At 42.5% G+C, this 23,415-nt stretch overlaps 1 protein-coding gene across 6 annotated transcripts in view; it reads right to left on the reverse strand.

Annotated features, from left to right (window-relative positions):
- Positions 1 to 22,743, reverse strand: part of LOC137378165 (sodium/potassium-transporting ATPase subunit beta-1-interacting protein 3-like) — a 253,365-nt gene extending 230,622 nt beyond the window's left edge. For all 6 annotated transcript variants that reach the window (XM_068048306.1, XM_068048307.1, XM_068048311.1 and 3 more), the window contains exon 1: positions 22,480 to 22,743. In XM_068048306.1, coding sequence (XP_067904407.1) covers positions 22,480 to 22,533 — 54 coding nt within the window. In that variant the 5' untranslated portion in view covers positions 22,534 to 22,743. The remainder of the gene's footprint in view (positions 1 to 22,479) is intronic.
- Between the last annotated feature and the right edge of the window lie 672 nt (positions 22,744 to 23,415).

A 23,415-nucleotide genomic window follows, 5' to 3' on the forward strand; every position in this document is an offset into this window, starting at 1 on the left:
TTACATACTGTTCAAGAAAACTATCACGGATACACTCAACAAATTCCTCCTCAAGGCTACCCTGACTGAGCTGGTTCGACCAATCTACATGTAGATTAAAATCCCCCATGATAATTGCCGTACCATTTTTACAGACATTAGTTATTTCTTTGTTTATTGCCCGCCCCAATGTGATGTTATTATTTGGTGGCCTATAGACTACGCCTATCAATGACTTTTTCTTCTTAGAGTGTCTAATTTCCACCCAAATGGGAATATACTTTTTTAGTTTAGAGATACAGCACTGAAACAGGCCCTTCAGCCCACCGAGTCTCAGCACCGCCCTGATGTCATCCTTGAGTATCAGAGCTACACCACCTCCCTTACCTTCCTGTCTGTCCTTCCGAATAGTCTGGTACCCCTGGATATTTAACTCCCAGTCGTGACCAACCTGTAACCATGTCTCCGTAATGGCTACCAAATCATATTTATTCGCGATGATTTGTGCCGTTAACTCATCAACCTTGTTATGAATGCTACGAGCATTCAGGTAAAGTGCCTTTATGCTCTTCTTTGAAATAGTGCTGTAGGATCTTTAATGTCCAACTGAGAAAGGCAGACAGGGCCTCATTTCAACACCTCATCCTAAAGGCAGCACTTCTATCAGTGCAGCACTCCATCAATACTGTGTTACAGCAACAGCCTAGATTTGTGTGCTTAAGTCCCACAACCTTCTCACTCAGAAAAGAAAATGCTACCAACTGAGCCACGGTTGATACCATTCTTCAAAAAGTGCCATGGAATCAGGCAAACAGGATTTCAGTTTAACATCTTATCTGAAAGCCAGCATCTCTGACAATGCAGCATTTCATCAGGCACTGCAATTAAGTACCAGGCTAGATTATGTGCTCAAGTAGTGGAGCGGTGCTTAAGTCGACAACCTGCTCTCACAAGAATGCTACCAACTGAGCCAAACTTATAATCCAATAATGATGAGCAGATGGCCAATTATGGTAGGATTTAATGCAGCAGGAAACTCTGTCCCAAAGCTGAGCTTAGATTCATAATGAAATGCATTGTACTAAAACCAAATTAAATGCAAAGGCCTGGAAACTTGAAAACAGGCACCTAAGTATCCGATATGGTGGGCAGGACATTCATTAGAATAAAAGCAAAATACTGCAGATGCTGGAAATCTGAAATAAAAACAAGAAATGCTGGAAATACTCAGCAGGTCTGGCAGCATCTGTGGAGAGAGAAGCAGAGTTAAACTTACAGGTCAGTGACCCTTCTACAGAACTGACAAATATTAGAAATGTAAAAGATTTTAAGCAAGTAAAGCGGGGGTTGGGGCAAGAGATAACAAAAGAGGTGTTGATAGGACAAGGTCACAGAGACTAACTGACCAGAAGGTCATGGACCAAAGGCAAACGGTATGTTAATGGTGTGCTTAAAGACAACGTGTTAGTACAGAGAGGGTGTGAATTGAGTGTAAAGCATAAAGCACTTCAAGCACAACATTAAAAAAAAATTTTTAAAACAGGAACAGTGGGTAGGCACAGTCGAAACCATCGAAACACACTAAAAATCCTAATATAAAATAACCAAATAAAAAAGATAAAAGAAAAAAAGAAAAAATAACGAAACATAAAAGGGGGGGCCCGTCATACTCTGAAATTATTGAACTCAATATTCAGTCCGACAGGCTGTAGCGTGCCGTATCAGTAAATGAGATGCTGTTCCTCGAGCTTGCGTTGATGTTCACTGGAACACTGCAGTAAGCTCAGGACAGCGATGTGAGCATGAGAGCACTGGGGGAGTGTTGAAATGGCCAGCAATCAGAAGCTCGGGTTCATGCTTACGGACTGAGTGGAGGTGTTCCGCAAAGCGGTCACTCAGTCTGCGTTTGGTCTCGCCAATGTAGAGGAGACCACATTGTGAGCAGCGAATACAGTTTACTAAATTGAAAGGAGTACATGTAAATCACTGGTTCACCTGAAAGGAGTGTTTGGGGCCTTGGATAGTGAGGAGAGAGGAGGTAAATGGGCAGGTATTACACCTCCTGTGATTGCAGGGGAGGTGCCATGCGAAGGGGACGAGGTTGGGGAGTAATGGAGGAGTGGACGAGGGTGTTGTGGAAGAAACGATCCTTTCGGAATGCTGACAGTGGAAGGGAGGGTAAGATGCGTTTGGTAGTGGCATCACGCTGGATGTGACAGAAGTGGCGGAGGATGATCCTTTGGATATGGAGGCTGGTGGGGTGGAAAGTGAGGACAAGGGGAATCCTGTCGCCGTTCTGGGAGGGAGGGAAAGGGGTGAGGGTAGACGTGTGGGAAATGGGCCGGACACAGTTGAGGGCCCTGTCAACCACAGTGGGGGGAATCCTCGGTTGAGGGAACAGGAAGACATATCAGAAGCACTGTCGTGGAAGGTAGCATCATCAGAGCAGATGCGTCAGAGACGGAGAAACTGGGAGAATGGAATGGAGTCCTTACAGGAGGCAGGGTGTGAAGAAGTGTAGTCGAGGTAGCTGTGGTATTCGGTGGGCTTATAATGAATATTAGTCGACAACTTATCCCCGGAGATGGAAACAGCGAAGTCGAGGAAGGGAAGGAAAGTGTCGGAAATGGACCATGTAAAGGTGAGAGAAGGGTGGAAATTAGAAGCAAAGTTGATAAAGTTTTCTAGTTCCAGGCGAGAGCAGGAAACAGCACCAGTACAGTCATCAATGTACCGGAAAAAGAGTTGAGGGAGGGGGCCTGAGTAGAACTGGAACAAGAAATGTTCGACATATCCCACAAAAAGACAGGCATAACTAGGACTCATATGGGTATCCATAGAAACACCTTTTACTTGAAGGAAGTGAATGGAGTTGAAGGAGAAGTTGTTCAATGTGAGAACAAGTTCAGCCGGGCGGAGGAGGGTGGTGGTGGATGGGGACTGGTTGGGCCTCTGTTCAAGGAAGAAGTGGAGAGCCCTCAAACTGTCCTGTTCGGGGATGGAGGTGTAGAAAGATTGAAAGTCCATAGTGAAGAGGAGGCAGTTGGGTCCAGGAAACTGGAAATTGTCAAAATGACATAGGGCGTCAGAAGAGTCACAGATGTAGGTGGGAAGAGACTGAACCAGGGGAGAAAAGATAGAGTCAAGATAAGAAGAAATAAGTTCAGTGGGGCAGGAACAGGCTGAAACAATGGGTCTGCCGGGACCGTCCTGTTTGTGGATTTTGGGAAGGAGGTAGAAGCAGGCTGTCCGGAGTTGTGGACAGTTATTTTTTCTTTTTTTCTTTTTTATTTGGTTATTTTATTTTAGGTTTTTTAGTGTGTTTAGTTTGTTTCTGCTGTGCCTACCCACTGTTTCTGGGGTTTTAAAAATTCTATTGTTTGTGCTTGAAGTGCTTTGTGCTTTACAGTCAATTCACACCCTCTCTGTACTAACGCTTTGACTTTCAGCACACCATTATGATACCGTTTGCCTTTGTTCCATGACCTTCTGGTCGGTTATTCTTTGTGACCTTGCCCTATCAACACATCTTTTGTTATCTCTTGCCCCATCCCCCCGCTTTACTTGCTTAAAATCTTTTACATTTCTAATAGTTGTCAGTTCTGTAGAAGGGTCACTGACCTGAAACGTTAACTCTGCTTCTCCCACCACAGATGCTGCCAGACCTGCTGAGTATTTCCAGCATTTCTTGTTTTTATTTCACGTTCATTAGGAGTTGGAAATGCACTGCCGACCTAATTGGTAAAGTCAGAAGAAGAGGCACCCAGTGCCCTCACCAGATATAGACAGTAGGATGTAATGGAAAGTCATTGCAACATTTTTACACCTGATTATCCCTACTGTCATTTAATTTGAAAAAGCAATAAGCTTTCTTTAAAATAGTGATTCCAGATCATCTTGGCACATAGAGAGATTTCAGTCAAATATGAGAAACACTCATCACAGTTAAAAAACATTTGAACATGCACTTGAGCTGCTGTAACTTGCAGGGTTACAGAAGATATTATTACTATCAGGTGAGAAAGGGGTCTAGGGGTTCCCTCAGCCTTTGCCTGGTTTAACCGTAACAGGGTTTAATTTTAAAAACACTGTTTTTAGCTCCCTCTCAGTTACTCCATGTCCACTGCTTTCCAATTGTAAGGCAAAGAAATCAATCAGACAGGTTTTCCTAGATTTAAACAAGAATGGCGGACTTATTTTTATCTTAAACTCTAATTCAGTTAACAACTACGAATACGCAACGCGACCAGGCGAGCATGCATATCCGATAAACACACACGCAGATAGAGACAGAAAAAATAGAAAGAATAAAGGCGAAACATTTGAGGCAATAGCTGGGTTTCTATTTGTGGTCCTTTGAGTTCGATGTAGAATCTCTGGTTGCCGGTAAGTCTTGCCGTTTCATTAGGGCCCAGTACATGCTTTAAAACTTGTTTCAATGTAGGAGTCTTTTCCCTCTTGAGGTTTGAGTGACTTCAGTCGATCCGGAGATTAATGAAACAGAGAGAGAGAGGCTCTCTTCTTCCAAGTTCAGTTGCAATCTGCTGTCTGACCCAAGTTGCCCTGTGAGCTGTTCAAAACCAGGCCTGGGCCAGCAGATTAGTCATGTGACTTGCTTTTTTCACAAACTGCTGTGTTTGTGGATTCCAAAGTTCTCGATGGGGGGTGTAGTGCTGTCTCTTACGCCAACAAGATGTGGATCACCATTGCCTAGACCAATCTCTGTTAATTGAATCAGTGAGCAGTTCCCATTGTCTTTTCCTAGGCGACTTCTTTTAGAATGCAATTTTTTTTCAGCCACTGCGCATCTCTTTAAACAAGTTATCTCTCCATTTGAGCAACAGTTTAAAATTAATGTTCATGTGATGAAATTAATATGCCTCATTCTCAGCAGGTGGGGGTCTTCATGACACCTCCACACCCAGTAGATTGAAACTAGAGAGAACAGTAGATACAGGAAAACACACATGCATCTCTCTCATTCATTCAGGAATCCTAACAATTGTTAAAGCCTGTTTTTTTTCTTGGTAGCAGTGCTGCTTTAAACTTCCCTTTAGGCATCCCAATAAACATGTGGTTTTTTGGGGCAGTTTTTCAGTTTGCACATTTCCAGGACTGCCTAGGGTGTCTTTGTTCCTGTTGAGGTCTGCAGAGGGAGGGTTAGATTTAATTAGCCCTAGGTTGGAGTCTGCTCATGGGTGGCAGCAGTGGATGGTTCCACTCTGAACTCTCTTTCAGTGCTTTGATGAGTCATGCAAGAGCTTTTTACCTTAGGGGCTGGTTGGTTCCCTTTTCTCCTGACTGTTGGGAAGGATTCCTTGCTAATCTCCCCCTTGTCCCCTGGGACACTCCTGCTTGCAGGTATTTGCCCAGATTCTACTGCAAACCCCTGTGGCACTTTGACTAGGTGAGGCATCACCCTCACGGTTTCTCTGCCCTCTTGAGGACGTTCTTTGTCTCTGCAGCTTCCTGTAAATGGTGTTAGCAACTCTGATGGGGTGCTTATAGTGTCTGTATTTACATAGGAGGATGCGAGGTCTAACTTTTCAAACATTTCAGGGTTGGCTGACCCGACAGTAGGGGCTTTCATCTGGGATTCTTCCTGGACTTCCGTAAACCTGCCCTCTTGCTTCCTTTTTCCCCTTTCCTTTCTGACCTTTTGCCAGCCTTGTGCCTGCCTGTCCGCTTTTCTTCTTGGCAGGGTCCCTCATAGCTTACCAGCCCTCTGCTGGAGGGTCCTCCAAACACCGGTACAGGACTTAGCGGTGCAGATATCACTGTAGGTTGGGGTTTCCCCTCAACCTGGCACATGTGGCAACTCCTACCATACTCCATCACATCTTTGTGGAGTTTTGGCCAGTCAAATTGCTGACTTATAGCGGGCTTTGGTTTTTTTCGTGTACAGCCACTGTAATCTCATGGGCCATTCTTAATATTTCTCTCTGGTACCTCTGCAGCATCACTGAATGGTGAACTACTGTCTACTCCTTGCCCTTATGTCTGTGAGGAGAACTCCATTTCCTCATCAGTACCTCATTCTTTAAATAGTAGCAGGCAGGGACTCCCTCTGCTTCAGCCTGTGCTAACTCTCTCAATACTGGGTCAGTTTGCTGAGCCTCAACTAGGGAAGATCCACTTAATTTATTCCCTGGGTCTCCTAACTTTCTAAAGAAAGTTTCAGACAGACAGACCTCATGGTCATCTGCCTGCAGTGCCAATTCAGTCTCCTCTGGGAGAGATGGTTTGATCATGGCCTGATTCACTACACATTCAGGGAAACTGTAGGGGATCATCTCCTACCACTGCCCTGTTTCTCTGACCTCCTATGGTCTCTCTTTCACTACTGGGAGAGCTACCACCTTCGTCCCTGCCAGATCATTACCTAGGAGCAGGGCAACCCTGTCCACAGGCAAACTAGGGACAATCCCTACAGTTATCGGTCCCAAAACTAGGTTGCACTCCGAGTGCACCCAGTGCACAGGTACAGTCATACACAGCCCTCCAATACGATTCACCACCATTCTGGTGTTTACTGCATTCTCTGGGGGAAAGGTCAGGCCTTTTCCGAGTAAAAGGGATCTAGTGTCACCTGCGTTCCTGAGGTTTACTATGGGTTTGCTTGCCCCACTCGAGGGGTTTGGGGTTACTCTCCCTTCAGACACAAAACCCTGATAACCTTCAGGAATCCTATTAAACTTTCCTGCACTTGCAGCGGTAGGCTTCCTGGGTCTTACTCGTACTGCAGTTAAAACCGCAGCTTGTTCTGCTGTGCTTTCCATCAGGTTCCCTTCTCCTTCACTGAGTGGGAGTGACTTGATTAACCCTACAGGTTTTCCCTTTAGTTTCTGGCAGTTAGCTCTTAGATGCCCTGCTTTATTAGAATGGAAGCACACAGATCTCCGGGTTTCACTCCTACTTACAGCACCTTCCTTTTTGGCTGGTGGAGGGCCCCCTGTGTCTCCTCCTTTTCTTTCCCTCCCAGGACTGCTTGGACTTTTATCACCTTCCTACCCTTTGTCCTTTTCGGATTTGTGGGGGTGACTAGGAAAGGTTTTCCCCTGGGGAACTGATTTATAAATGAGAGCAAACTCATCAGCCAGCACTGCGGCTAGTCGGGCTCTATGAATCTTCTGTTCCTCTACATGTGTCCTTATGGAGAGTGGAAGAGAGTTTTTAAATTCGAGCAAAATTACTTCTCTGAAATTTTCATAGCTGAGCTGCACTTTAACAGCCCTCAGCCACTGGTCAAAAGCCAGCTGCTTATTTCTCTGAAACTCCAGGTAAGTTTGATCAGCTTGTTTCTTGAGGGTTCTAAACTTTTGGCGTTAGGCTTCCAGTACTAACTCATATGCCCTGAGGATAGCATTTTTTGTAAGTTCATAATTGGATGAACTTTCATTTGGCAACATGGAATAAACCTCATGGGCTTTTCCGGCTAGCTTGCTTTGTAGCAGCAGAGTCCAAGTCTCAGCTGGCCACTTTAACTGCCATGCCAGTTTTTCAAAAGATACAAAAACGGCTTCCATGTCTCCCCCATTGAATTTTGGGATCACTTTGGAATGTTTTAACAATTCTGTATCCAGCCCTCAATTACACTTTTCCATATTGGCCATGCTTTCACTGGGGTTACTCTGTTGCCCCCTAGTTAACTCAAGCTGCCTCAGCTCTCTCTCTCTTCGCATTCCTTCTGGAATGCTTGTTTTTTTCTCACTCTCCTCTCTTGCCTTCTCTCTCTCCACTCTCTTTTTCTTCATGTTCCTTCTGAAAGGTTCTTTCTGTCTCTCTCTCCTGTCTTTCTCTTTCTTTCCTCTTTCCTCAAATTCAAGTTTCCCCTTTTCCAATTGTATCTTTGCTAGCAATAACCTGTCAGAGTCTACTTCTAACTCTGTTTCTGCTTCTTCAGATTCAAGGGAAAAATGGTTGGCCACTAGTCTTAGGAGTTCAGACTTCCTAGCCTTGCCACGTACAGCGATCCCACACTGCTCAGCCATTTTTTTCAACTGCTCCCTAGACAGTGCTTTTAACCTATCCCAAGTTACTTCACCCTGGCTTGCTTCAGTCACAGACATATCAGTATTCTAGCACACACAACCACATGAAAACCTGTATTGAAATCTTTTCTGTTTTTTTGATTGGGAATAATTTGGCTTCCCACTTCCAATTTCCTCGTTTGTCTGTGGATCAAATCCAGGACTCTAGCCCCCAAATTTCTGTTACGACCAGGTGAGAAGGGGGTCTAGGGGTTCTAAGCCTTTGCCTGGTTTAACCATAACAGGGTTTAATTTTAAAAACACTGTGTTTTTAGCTCCCCCTCAGTGAATCCTTGTTCACTGCTTTCCAATTGTAAGGCAAAGAAATTAATCAGACAGGTTTTCTTAGATTTAAACAAGACAGGTGGAAGTTTATTAATTTTAAACTCTAATTCAGTTAACGACTACGAATACACGACGCGACCACGCGAGCATGCATCCGCAAAAAACAAACACATTTAGAGACAGAAAAAGTAGGAAGGATAAAGGGGAAACATTTGAGGCAATAGCTGGGTTTCTATTTACGGTCCTTTGAGTTCGATGTAGAATCTTTGGTTGCCGGTAAGTCTTGCCATTTCATTGGAGCCCAGTGCACGCTTTAAAACTTGTTTCGATGTAGGAGTCTTTTTCCTCTTGAGGTTTAAGTGACTTCAGTCGATCCGGAGATTAGTGAAAGAGAGAGAGAGAGGCTCTCTTCTTCCAAGTTCAGTTGCAATCTGCCTCTGACCCAAGTTGCCCTGTGAGCAGTTCAAAACCAGGCCTGAGCCAGCAGGTTAGTCATGTGACTCGCTTTTTTAATAAACTCCTGCGAAGCTCTCGGTGGGGGTGGGCGGGGGGGGGAGCGGTGTAGTGCTGTCTCTTACACCAACAAGATGTGGATCACCATTGCCCAGACCAATCTCTGTTAATTGAATCAGTGAGCAGTTCCCATTGTCTTGTCCTGGGCAACTGTCTCTTAGAATGCAAATTTTTTTCAGCTACTGCTCATCTCTTTAAACAAGTCATCTCTCCACTCCAGCAACAGTTTAAAATTAATGTTCACGTGATGAAATTAATATGCCTCATTCTTGGCAGGTAGGAGTCTTCATGACAATAGGATTAAGCTGAATAGCTCTTTATCAGCTGCCACTGACACAATGGGCTGAATGGCCTCCTTCTGTGCCATAAATTCTTATGTGTTTTTATGACAAAATGGTCCACCGTATTAAAATAAACTTAAGTTCAAACCAATTATATCTTTTTAATCTCCATACTGTCATGCCCAGTAAAGACAGATCATATCCCTAACTTTTAAGATACGAACTTTATTCAATGTAGACTCCTTAAAATTGACTTTTCCTTTGAAAATAATTAGACTCTGTGCAACAAAGATGGCCACCAAATGTCAGATGACTGGGCCTGTGTATTCAAAAACTGCCTCACCATCTCAGAGGGACAAAAGGATACATTGCAGACTACGAGATGTTAACTACACTCATCCTGAAACCATCAAGTGACATTCCTGAATTGAATGGGTTCTTTTGAGACAAAGAAGGTGGGAAATAGCCACATCAGAATAATACTCATCCAAACATCAATAGATAGCCATGGATTCCACCTCCTGATCCATTGTGTGGTTACACCAGGGGAGAAGGCCATGTGTCAACCAACAGAAATGCTAAGGTGATGGATTTTGACCTTAAAAAGTAACCCTTTGGAGAGAGAGATCACAGCAACATTACAGAAAGCAGTGCAGCCAGTGGCCATGGAAATATCCAGCCTGAACAAGAAGAAGCCCCAATGCTAATGCTACACTTCAACTTAGTGCAGCAGAGAACGGAAAGTGACGGTCACCTCCAGTCTGAAATCTCAACCACCAGAAATCTACAACACCTCAAAAGGTTCAAGACTACAAACACCCAGGCCTGCATCTTTAAAAGAGACTGTCCGACTTAGAAGATTCAACAGATTTACCATAACCCACAAACACCTACCACCCCTTGAAATCTTACCCTTTACCTTCTATGTATCTTCTCTTCAGAGTGCATGTGAGAGTGAATGCGTGCATAAGTGGTGTTGCGAATATTTCGGGGAATGAATATTGTTCAATAAATAGTTCATCTTCTCTTTTAAAACTTGAAAGAAAACCTGTCACTGTCTGTTTATTTGGCAAGTAAAACACTCAGGGCTAACTTATCATTTTAAACAAAACACGATTGCGGTCAGTTAGGAGGTGAACAGTGGGATCCACCCACACCCCTTACCACCTGTCCGTAACAATACTTAAATCAAAATACTAATAATACAAAATATCAAGATAATAGTATAATTGGTATCAATAAGATTAAGTGATTAGGTATTATTTATATAATAAAAGCAAAATACTGCGGATGCTGGAAATCTGAAACAAAAACAAGAAATGCTGGATTCACTCAGCAGGTCTGGCAGCATCTGTGGAAAGAGAAGCAGAGTTAACGTTTCGGGTCAGTGACCCTTCTTCGGAACCGAAGAAGGGTCACTGACCCGAAACGTTAACTCTGCTTCTCTTTCCACAGATGCTGCCAGACCTGCTGAGTGAATCCAGCATTTCTTGTTTTTGTTTCAGGTATTATTTATAGCTTGTCTATGTTCCTGATCTAAGCAAAGCATTTTAAAATGTGAAACTAAGACAATATCTTAGTGCAAAAAAGGTGATTGGCAAAAGAACCGATGTCGACATGAGGCAAAACCTTTTAATGAAGTGAGTGATTAGGACCTGGAATGCATTGCCTGAGCGTATGGTGGATTCAGGGCTTTCGAAACAGAATTGGATGAGCACCTAGAGAAAAGATTTGCAGGACTACAGGGAAAGAGGAAGGGAATGGGACTAGCTGAGTTGATTGTTGTTACGATCCAGGTGGGAGGAGTGCATGGTCTTTCTCTAGTTCCACTACTCCTCAGGTCACAACATATATTTAAATGGTTTACCCAGTTACCGATATGATCAATCATATACTCTAAAATACACCAAACAGGATTCTTTAATAAACAACAAAATTATCAGCTTATTATAAACCAAAAATTATACAGTAAAGTTGCAAAGCACTAACACACATTTGAAATATGTATGTAAATAGATATTCCCTTCTAGATATCCAACATACTTGCACACGCACGCCGGGTAAATAAAAAATAAGGAAGTTTTCTCTGCAGAGATTCACTTTACAAAAAGGCAAAGAAAAACACTTTGACCAAATAGGTTGTTAATTCTTGAAGGAAAAGGAAAAGATATGAAAGGATGTCAGGTGTCCTTTGATCTGGCTTCCAGGTACATGGAGATGGGTCACTGGGATCTTTTCAGAAACAGTTCATTCTGGAGATGTTGAGAATTAGTCTGGTAGGCTTTCCAGGAGAAATGCAGCATCAGGGCTTTCAGATATCACACTGGATATGCAGGGTTTCTCAGAATCAGGAGGAAAGAGGTGAATTGGGTGCTTCCCGCTTGGCAGGTTGACCTCCAAGTGCCTTCAAAACAGTCCACACTCCAACTGAACCAAAACAATATCCCAAAAGTGAAACCAACTCTTGACCATTATAAATCCTGACATGTCACTTCTCTGTAAACAAATCCCCCGAGTCACCAAAGCTTCTGTTGTTTATTTAGCTTAAGGCATGTGACATCCAGTAAAGGTTTGTTTTCAGACAAAACTTCAGGTATCATCCCAATGACCGTTGTTAAAAAAACCACATACACGGAATCTTTTCAGTTTTCCAAATGAACCAATGTCCATAAACTTTAACACAAGTCCTCAAAACATTTTAAGAATGGAGCAAGTTCATAACACCCTGCAGAGAGCTGGCACTGACACAACAGGCCAAATGGCCTCCTTCTGTGCTGTAACCATTCTACGATTCTATTCTAACTGGCTTGTTTATTATAAATTAGGTTAACACTCCATTAAAATAATACATAAAGGATTGTGTTAAAACTCATTAAAAGTGCGCATTAATATTGACTCAATGTAATTTCAAGGCCACTGTGTTCGGTTTGTTGGAATAGTTGACAGGGATAGCTGGCCTTGCTTATTTAAATATACATTATAATTAACATTCATTCATTGTGTTGTGTGTCGGTATTGAAAGGAGCACAGAGGATCATGTCACATTCTATGCTAACCTGCATAGACTAACTTTCACTGGTTGTTAAACATAGTTTCTGTGTAAATTGAAATTATGCTGAATGTGGAGTAGTGTAAATGATTTCAAGGTAATTTCCCAGATTATTCAATTTTTTCAGATTTCTAGGACTTTTTTTTGTTGATGGATTCTTTCTCAATTCATTAGCCAATGTACAAAACAGATTCTCATTTAGATTTGACGGGCAACATTACACAAATATAGCAGTCTCACGTTTGTTTAACCAGTTTAAAAATGTTGAAAAGTTCATACAGTACAACATCACAATGCTGTGATGAGCTGGTGACAGTAACTATGGGGGAAAAAAGCTAGGATTAGCTCCTACACAGGTTTATTTTTGTTTATTAAAAGTGAACAATTTTTCCATGCAAGAAATGTAATTTTTAGTAAGATAGTGTGAATAAAATCTCCACTAGTCTGCCATTAAATGCTTCTAAAGCATAACATGCAAGAAATTAATCCAGAAATATTAAGTATTTAAGGAATGAAAATTTCTCATTTCCTTGATGGCCACATGGGTGCAATCGATGATGCCCTGCACCTGGGGGAATCCAGCGATGACAGCGAAACCCAATGCCCTCTGTCCCTGCAAAGCCACATCTGTCATGAAATGAATGTACTGTCCAGCTCTGGCAAAAAGGGCATCAGTGACCTGTGAGATGCAGTGGTGTGCAGCCATTTGCGAGATGCCACTGAGTCCACAGCTGATCCTTGGAAGGAGCCAGAGGCGAAGAAGTTCAAAGCCTCAGTGACTTTGGCAGCTACTGGCAGGGTCTGGCAAGTCATGCTGCAAAGTGGAAGGTCTTCGGCGATGGGGTCACAGAGTCAGTGACCATCTGACTGGAGAATTGCTGTACTGGGTCTCAGTCATCTCACAGTAGCTCCGTCTTCAGCGCAGATCCATTGTTGAGGGTATGGCCTCCATGTCATTCCTACCTCTTATTCCCATACCCTGTCTTCCTGATGCCCGGGGCTCCACACTTCCCGCGGAAACTGTTGCCCCTCATTGCTACTGGGCCCAAAACCTGACAAGCGTGCCCCCATTGCCTGTTGCAACCTTCCTTTTGGAAAGATGGCTGCCAATTGTCCGTGGCAGGCTTGCTTCTTCCCCCACGATGCAAGGGGGGTGACGACCCCATTCAGTGCCCGAGCACTGAATGCCAACTCTCCCCACCACCTGTGCAGTACCAAGGGTACCTCCTTACCAAATGCTGAGTCCCCCTTTGCCACGCTGACCCTCTTATGGGTTCGGGGTGATTCCCTGGGCAGCCATGTCTGGCTCCTCACCCTGTACCCAACTCCCTTCAGTTGATCAAAAACAGACAGCTCCTGAAACCTGTGCACCCCCTTAAAAATTCAAACTTCCCCCTCTAACAAGCTCTTAAGGAGCTTAAAATGCTTTAATTGGCCTCAATCGAGAGGCAGTCGGGATCACGGTCCCAGCCTGGTGAACACTGCCGGTGGCAGGAACAGCGTCTTGAAACGGCCCACTCGCCGCCTCCAATCCCAACCTCGCGGCGGGGGTGGGGGGGAGGGCCAAAAGTTCAGCCCCTGAATTCAGATTCTCAGTCAGTCTCAATAATTCAATGCTCTTGATGATGTCATTAGCATTTACACCTCAAACAAGCGTGCTCAAAATTAGCAGAAATTGACTGAATGAAACAAAGGTCTAAAATTTGCAATGTGTTTTAATGTTATTTGAATGCTTAACATGTTCAAAGAAGGCAAAGGAATTGCATATAAATGCGTTAAGTATTCACATATTGCTATTGCATACTGTCCTACAGTAAATACAGATTCTCCTATAATTCTGCCGTTGCCAACCTTCATTATCTCTCCAATCCCCAATTCATCAAATTCAAAATCCTTACTTTCATCCGTAAGTCCATCCATGGCTTTATCCCATCCTATGTTTCTAATCACCTCCAGCCTTACACATATGCACATATTCTCCAATCTGCTGACTCTGGCCTCCTTAGTAACCATCCCATCTCCACCCTACATGCAGTCGCAGAGGCTTCAGCCGCCTTGGCCCTATAATCACTCCATCTTGGTATCACTTTCATCTCCTTGAAAAGCATCTTTAAAGCTGACCTCTGATCCAGCATTTGGTCAACTCCTCGAATAATTCTTCCATCTGTGAAGCATTTTGGGTTGTTTTAATATGTGTAAGGTGCTATAAAAATGCAAGGTTTATCATACATAATTCCTTTCAACTATTAAGCCTCAAATTTAACGGGGCGGGGTGGGGGGGCATGATGGGGACACGGGTTATCAAGCGAATGGATACTGAGGCAGGTCACAAATCATCCTGACCTCGACAGGTGCCAAATGGTCCGTTCCTTAGCAGCAGACAAATCGTTGTGGCCTCAGCAGCGTGAAACCCAGTGGATTTTAACTCCAAAATCTTATCTGCATGTCCTTGTTCATTGCCCACTCAAAAGCGGCAGCTGGCTGGTGAGCTGGAAATCAGTGCTGGGTGCCAAAAGGCCTGCCCTTGGTGGCCTCAAAGTAAAAAAAAGATAAAAGACTCAACTCTTTGGGCTCTTTTGGCCCAAGCTCCTCTTTCCACCAAGTTGGCACGGGGTGGTAAAGCCACAACTGCTTCCTCACTTAGGCCCACAGTTAAAAAGGCAGTTGGCCCTCAATCTTCACATTTTGAAAAGGATTCCATTGGATTCTAGTGGGTATCCTTCCCACCTACTCAGAAGAGCAGATTAAAATTAAGGCTGTAGGAAGAGAGTGGATTACCAGCGGTGAATTCACCGGTTGATTTTAACTGCCCACCTGCCCAGTTTATGTTGGGCAGACAGGGTAAAAATCATCCCTGTGGTTTTCTAAAAAAGGACCCAATGGTGACGCTCTCTGATACATTTTTATTTTCATAATTCTATTTGCACTAGTGAAATGAAAATTGGTAGAGCTGATTTTAATCTTGGGCAGTGGTGGAAAATATACCTTTCCGTTGAAGTCAATAGGAAGGAAAATTGACTGGGATGTATAACAGATAGTCAACCCATGACTGGATATGGTAATAAGGCTAGAAAGTGGAGTTGAAATAAAAGATCAGCCATGATCTTATTAAATAGAGGAACAGGCTCAAGGGGCCAGATCGCCTTCTCCTGCTCCTATTTCTGATGCTTCTTATGTTCTTATACTGCCCATTTACTGCCACCAGAGAAAATTATAATTAGCTCTGGGCTTGTCATTCTTAGTTGAGTTTGAATGGTTGCACCGTACATTTAGCTCTCAGTAATACTAAGAAGGAGATGCCCCACACCTCAACAAGAAGAAATTGTACACTACTGGTTACTTGTTTGCTCTTCAGCAATTCTGCAGGGAGTCACATCGCTGAAGTTTATCAAGAAGGCTTAAAATATCTCCTCAGAAAATGAAACAGTCCGTGCCCGCATACAGCAACACCTGGACAACATTCAGGCTCGGGCTGATAAGTGGCAAGTAATATTTGTGCCTACACAAGCGCCAGACAATGACATCACCAACAAAAGAGAGTCTAACTACCTCCACTTAGCATTCAATAGCATTATATTGTTGAACCCACACCATGAACATCCTGCAGGTCACCATTGACCAGAAACTTAATTGGACCAGCTACATAAATACTGTGGCTACAAGAGCAGGTCAGAGGTAAGGAACTTTGTGGTGAGTAACTCACCTCCTGACTCTCCAAAGCCTTTCCATCATCTACAAGGCACAAGTTCAGAGTGTGATGGAATATTCCACTTGGCTGGATGGGTGCAGATCCAACAACACTCAAGAAGCTTGACACCATCCAGGACAAAGCAGCCCACTTGATTGGCATCCCATCCACATTCACTCCCTCCATCACTGACATAATGTGGCAGCAGTGTGTACCATCTACAAGATGCACTGCAGCAATTTGCCAAAGCTTCTTTGACAGCACCTCCCAGACCCACGGCCTTTACCACCTAGGAGGACAATGGCAGCAGGCGCATGGGAACATCATCATCTGCAAGTTTTCCTTCAAGTCACACACCATCCTGGCTTCACTGTCACTGGGTCAAAAACCGGGAACTCCCTACCTAAAAACACTGTCGGAGTACCTACACCACACGTACTACAGGGGTTCAAAAAGGGGGTTCTCCACCATCTTCTCAAGGGCAAATTAGGGATGGCCTTGCCAGCAGCACTCACATCCCATGAATAAAAAAAATTTCACCTCAATGGTGCATTTAAAGAAAGAAGTTAGTGCTGAAATACTACCAGTGTAAGTGCATTGGATGTATATTAAGCATAAACAAAACAAATATGTATAAACGAGATAACAACAGTGACTTCACACTCAAAAGTACTTCATTGGCTGTCAAGCCCTTTGGGACCTCCTGAGGTTGTGAAAGGCGCTATACAAATGCAAGTTCTTTCTTTATTTCTTTAAATTGGTTTTCCTGTATTATGCAAATAAGAGCATTGTGAAAACATCAATCTGACAGTTAGAGGAATCATTTACAGGATGTGCATTGGTGTTTATTCAGTGGTGTTGTTAAATCAAATGCATCCATTGTTCTGTTTAATTAGAATAAAACTACAGCCTGCACTTATACAATACACCACTGTGAGAAAGGAATCATTATTGGTCTGTTCTCAGTGGAGAGTCACAACAGAAAACACAGTAAGCTGCTTAGTCATTACCCACACGATTTCAGCCCATAACAATCAAGATCTTATTCCAAAATCATCATAATCCTAGCAACATTTTGGCTTTTAAAACTGATCATAATTTTTGAAAAGAATGGTAAAAGTATAACACAAGAGTAAGGTACCGAGAAAGTACTTGTCAATACAAGTCTTTAGTGTATATTTACATCGGGTGGATATTTCTTGAAGCCATGTATCTTTATTTCATCAACAGTCATATAACTGAAGCTGCTTGATTTATTAGTGAGATGTGACTGTGCCTGTATGACGTGTTCAGTTTTTGACAGCAATGTATGCTGACATGCACATTCACTCTGCCACATCTTACAGTACACACTGCTCTACATTTGTCATTTTCATCATTGAGTTTCACAGCCACTTCAAATGGACTTGTATGTGAACCACTAACTGCACATTGGAGACAAATCAACTTTCAAATTATACTGAAGAACTCCTTTTGGTCATGGACATAACCATAGGGATGTGCCACCTCCCAAATTATTCTGGCATAGGGTATGTTCCCCTTTCCTTTCTTATCCATTCCAAATCCCATATATATTTATATTTATTATATTTATATGGGATTTATATTCTCCTCATTATTTACATGTGGTTGCACATCTGTCAATGTCAGACTATGTATTTCCCCAGATAGCAATCAAGCACTTATTCACTGTAAATGGTTCCAAATACGTGCGACCAGTCAGTGAGGGTTTTCTTTTACTGGGATACAGGGTAATGTCCATTCTCTGTCATTAATAGCCTGACAATGAAATTGCAGTAACAAATGGTTTTGCAGCATACAATGGCCAATTATAACTCCCACCCCTCACCCACCAGCTTCAGTCCCCACTAGAAATCATGCAGTAATGGATTTAAAATCATAACAGAGAACTTGCTGCTTTGCTTTCCGTCCATCGACATATGCCAATTTAACAGCCTTCTGAGTGGACCATCTGGTGTTGGAGAGGTAGGTGGAGGACAGAGAGAAAGTAGAACAGGACTGCTTCTCCAGGATCATACAAGACACCCTCCCCATACACACTTTCCAACCACCAAGATCCCAACCACCCACACCTTCCCCCACCCCCATCCCAGCCACCTCTACATACCTTTTCCTGATCGGATTGGTCACCCAATGTTGTACCTGCCTGGAGCCAGTGGGCTACACATCCTGAACAGATGATGTACATGATTGCTAATGAGGCCCAGCCCTCAAGAAAGACCAGGACAGGCATGTAAGGCACTGGATGGCTGGCCGCTAACCCCATCAAAGCTGGCCCGATAGTTAAAGTCCAAACTGCAATTTCTGTTCTTATAATTTTAATAGCAGATCATTAACCATGAGGGGGAAATGGTATTCTTCATTAAAAGAGAAATTTAAATCATAATACATAAATGGACAACAATCTAGTCTGCATGATGATAATGAACCAATGAATTCAAAGGTAATCCTGACAGATTTTCATTCTGTTACTTTTCTACTTTGTCCCCTTCCTTTCCTCTCAGACTCCCAACATTATGCATCATATCGCAATTGATGAGAGCAGACTCCAGCAGCCAGAACACTGACAAAGAAGTTTTCAGCAAATATTATGAGGTTCACAAGCCCTAGAATAATGGAGAGCAGAGTGTTTAAATTTGGGATTCATATTTTTGGGGGGTTCAGCATCTCAGACCACACATTTTGATAAGCCTTTGGTCCCTGTGTTTCAAAGGATGATTTTGCTTGTCCTGGTATCCAGGTAAATCAATAACAAATCGAAGGATCAAGTGGAGAACTCTCAATTTTATTCCCACTTATTGGTTTCATCACATTGGGGCGGCACAGTGGTGCAGTGGTTAGCACCACAGCCTTACAGCTCCAGCGACCTAGGTTCAGTTCTGGGTACTGCCTGTGTGGAGTTTGCAAGTTCTCCCTGTGACTGTGTGGGTTTCTGCCGGGTGCTCTGGTTTCCTCCCACAGCCAAAGACTTGCAGATTGGTAGGTAAATTGGCCATTGTAAATTGCCCCTAGTATAGGTAGGTGGTAGGAGAACTGAGGGAAGGTAGGGAATATGGGATTAATATAAGATTAGTATAAAATGATGGTTGGCACAGACTCGGTGGGCTGAAGGGCCTGTTTCAGTGCTGTATCTCTCTATATGTCCTCATGTGATACCAGGGATGAGGGACTTCAGTTATGTTGAGACACAAAAGGTGTTGGGATTGTTCTCCTTAGAGCACAGAAGGTTAAGGGTAATTTAATAGGTGTTCAAAATTATGAGGTGTTTTGAGAGTAGATAAGAAAAAACTGTTTCTACTGGTGGGTGGGTCAGGAAACAGGGGACACAGATTTGGGATAGCTGGCATAAAAAAGAGGGGGAATGGGGAGATTTTTTTGATGCAACCAGTCGTTATGATCTGGCATGTACTGTTTGAAAAGGTGGTGGAAGCACCCTATAGTAATTTTCAAAAGGGAATTGGATATGTACTTGAAAAGGAAAAAAAAATAGTAGGGCTATGTGGGAAGAGCAGGGGAGTGGGACTAATTGGATAGTTCTTTCAATGAACCAGCACAAGCATAACGGGCTGAATGGCCTCCTTTTTTAGATTAGATTAGAGATACAGCACTGAAACAGGCCCTTCGGCCCACCGAGTCTGTGCCGAACATCAACCACCCATTTATACTAATCCTACACTAATCCCATATTCCTACCAAACATCCCCACCTGTCCCTATATTTCCCTACCACCTACCTATACTAGTGACAATTTATAATGGCCAATTTACCTATCAACCTGCAAGTCTTTTGGCTTGTGGGAGGAAACCGGAGCACCCGGAGAAAACCCACGCAGACACAGGGAGAACTTGCAAACTCCACACAGGCAGTAACCGGAATCGAACCCGGGTCGCTGGAGCTGTGAGGCTGCGGTGCTAACCACTGCGCCACTGTGCCGCCCATGAATCTTTCTGCTGTAAGATTCTACGATTCTATGTGATCTTCTTTGATTTCAGAAGGTGGCAGAATAACACTATACTAAACTCTAATTTAGGCTTCAACTACCAAACAAGTTTGTTAAACAGTAAGGGAATAGCTCAGCAGTAGCAATGACACAGCTTAGTTAAGGTTAATCCTTACTGTAAAATCTATCTCCTCAAGTAAGTAGAAACAACAGTCACAACTGATAGTTTTTCCTTTTCTCACCACCCATGGAAACTTTCTGGCCCATCAGTCACCAGGCTCCTCATTTTGAACCAATGAGGCTAAGAAATATCTTCCACTGAATGGTCAGGATCAAATTTAAATAACTGTCTGTCAAATACAAAAAAGGTCAATAAAACACATATTTAAACAGATCCCAAAAGACGACAGTATTGGAATGGATTGACCCCACTTAATTGGAAACAACACATGTCTGAGACAAAATGATTAAAATCTGTAACGTTATCAAATATGAGGACATGTTTTTAACCTAATTTTTAATCCTTTATGTATCATGCTAAATTAAAGAAACAATAATATGCTAAATATTAAATAATAACACTTCATTTTGCCATAGGAATTTCGAACACGTTAAATGTCATAATGTTAGGGCCACAATGTTTTGGGGGTATGCTTTCTAATTTCTCTTTTAATGTAGCAGGCAAAGCCCACTGAAGAAACTTTTACACAAAGAAAGTATTGAAGTGCCCGAGATAACAGTACCAAATAAAAGCATGTGTTTAACAACGTGACCAACTAAATATTTATTTAGTTATAGACTAGAAATAAGTATTTATACCATATACCTGTATTAAGAATAAAATGATTCTCATTTCAACGCTGAATATAGCATTTGTTCAACATGCGAGGATGATCTGCAAAATATAATCATTGAACGCCCCTCATGTGTTGATACTATTATCAAAATATGTATCCTCCAGATGCCTGATATTTAGAGTCCTGATTGATGAGCAGTTTTTGCCTCCATTCATCTTTTTCGATACCGCGCATCTAATACATTTCGAATTGTCAATGACAAAAGCGAGTTGAATAAAGGTATGTTTTTAAATCCATGTCGGTTTAGCCTGTAATTTGCTGTAATTCAACAAAAAATTGCTTCTTATTGCTCAAATATGTCAGAGACGACACTGCTAGGAATCAAAATAATTTCCACTTTTTAAGACTAGCGGTAGTGTCGAGCACTTCCAGGTCAAGTACAGCAGCAGGTGTAAAGCTCCCTCTGGACCATGCAACTAAAAACCTTCACCAATATCACAGTGCATTCGTGTGACATTTTCATTTTCTACAATAACCATCCTTATGACCTCTCCAAGTCAGATTGCAAATTCAGTGCAGAAGTATGTGTCAATATTTATATTTATATAAATGTTTATATTTAGTACACAAGAAAAAGTGACTGTAATTAAGTCTCTTATTGAGACAGACTCATATGACTTCCATAACTCGAGCTCTGGACCATTATCAACACTGAACAGCATCAGTTGAAAAAAGTGCAATGTTCAGCTGCCTTTCTGTTCTTGAAATCACTGTAACTAAAACTGAGTGTTTTTACTTTAGGTTCTTCTGAGATTTCTGTCATCACTTCCTCGTGATGAGTTTTATCCTAAGATATTTGAATTTCCATAAACCAATCAATTTAACGACATTGTCACCTCAAATCACTGGCTTGTTTTGAATTTCTGCAAGTGGCCTGAAATGCCCAAATAGATTGTTTGAAATGCAATGGGTGGGTGGAACCTTTCATTTGCACTGTGCATGAACAACAGTTTGAAATTAACGTCAATTCACCTCCAAAGCTGAAGCGCTTCTTGGGCGGGTGGAGGAGGCAAAATGCAAGACTGAACTTTCCCGGGTTTTCTGCTTCCCTTGCGACAGATTAAACATCCGTTACAATTCCGAATGCGCGTTAAAACTTGGAGTGGATACAAGTTATCTCATGCTAAGCCCAAACGACAGATGCATAATTTTGGCACACAGTCGGAAAGACCTGTCGCCATAACCTGTAATAAGGGTTTCGCCTTGTAAACTATCATGCGCAGAACTCACTGTGAATTGGGGAAATGCACAAATCTGAAATAACATACAGTAGTTTTTTTTTAAGTCGGATATTGCCCTGCCAACGGCTTTTCTCGCTGAAAAGGATCCTTGCATCACCCTCTTAGATGGAACAAAAGAGACTAACACCAGCAGGAGCTTGGTAGAACCGCCAACAGTGAAAAGAATTCTTCAGGACTAACCCAGGACAGATTCAAGACAACACAAATCATAAATTACAGTAGCACAATAACGCGTTACTTCAATCATTACTTAGACTACTGCACTACCTATGTATAGAAAGACAGAGAAATCTAAATATTCCAAATATTCATAAATATTCCAAAGGCTTTGGGAACACAATGCTTCCCACTGATATTCAGACTTTATGCAAGGATGAATGGATCTTTTGCTGATTTCTATCCAGCTTTGGTACGGTACCATGAGTTACTGCAGTTTTATCATGTTTAAAGAAGAAAATTGACCCCACAATCGATTGTCTCAAAGTTCCCTATAAATAATCAGGAAAAATAATAACAGTCCACCGACTAAAAAGCCTAGTCAGGGACACAATGCCCCACATTCATAAATACATATTTTAAATGATTTTACACTCACCAGCTGAAGGATACATAGGAAGATTAGGCTACACCGCCCGGTACAACAGCCCATCCTCAAATAATAGGAGATTTAGGAGGGGGAACGGAACAACGAATAAAACCTATTTTCGCTGATAAACTGAGCAGTCAGCGAGGCTGGTCCAGCACCATAATGAAAATGGGGAGATAGGTACAACGGGAGCAGCTTTAAGTGCTGGATTGCAAGGTGCTTTCTGTGGTAGGAGGATGTATGAGACGGCGATCACAGTGTAGGGAGTGCTTCCAACCGCCTCGCAGAAAGTTCAGTTCAGCGAATGTGCTGGGCTGATAGGGAGAGAAGGAGAGAGAGAGGGAGGGTCACTAACGGACGGATGTTGTACACTCAAAGACAACAACCCATTTTGAAAGGAGGAGATCGCCGACAGCCAGGCATCCCCGTTGCTATCGATAGCCTTAAAGGTTTTTTTTCTAATTCTAATCACATTTTGATTTTCCCCAAAACATCAAAATTTTTCCAAAGTCATGTTCCCCAATTTAGAAGAAAATTCTTTCTCACATACCCTCCCACTCCCGTCAATAATTTCTAAACAGCTTGGTAAGTATTCTACTGGAGGTTAAATTTGATCCACCAAATCTAAGTGTCAAGTTATTTGGGATTGGAATTCTGGCATTGCCACTGACAGAGGCTTCTCATTTGTATCCGGATAAACTTGCCAAGATATTTCAAAAATGTTTGATCTAATTTCTTATCCATTGCATTTTGCTGAAAAGTTTTGCTTTGATCGTGCATTCAGAATAGGATTTTGGCTTTTTAGAATTGTCTTTGAAGGATGGGGAAATGGTTCAATTAGTCAGTGCAGCCGAAAGTAACCAGTCACTTCATAATAATATTCACCAAAGTTTCAGTGGGCCACTATGGATTTTGCATCATCATTGCCTTCCTGCTCTAGACAGG

This window comes from Heterodontus francisci, chromosome 16, assembly GCF_036365525.1.
Source record: "Heterodontus francisci isolate sHetFra1 chromosome 16, sHetFra1.hap1, whole genome shotgun sequence".
Lineage (NCBI taxonomy): Eukaryota > Metazoa > Chordata > Chondrichthyes > Heterodontiformes > Heterodontidae > Heterodontus > Heterodontus francisci.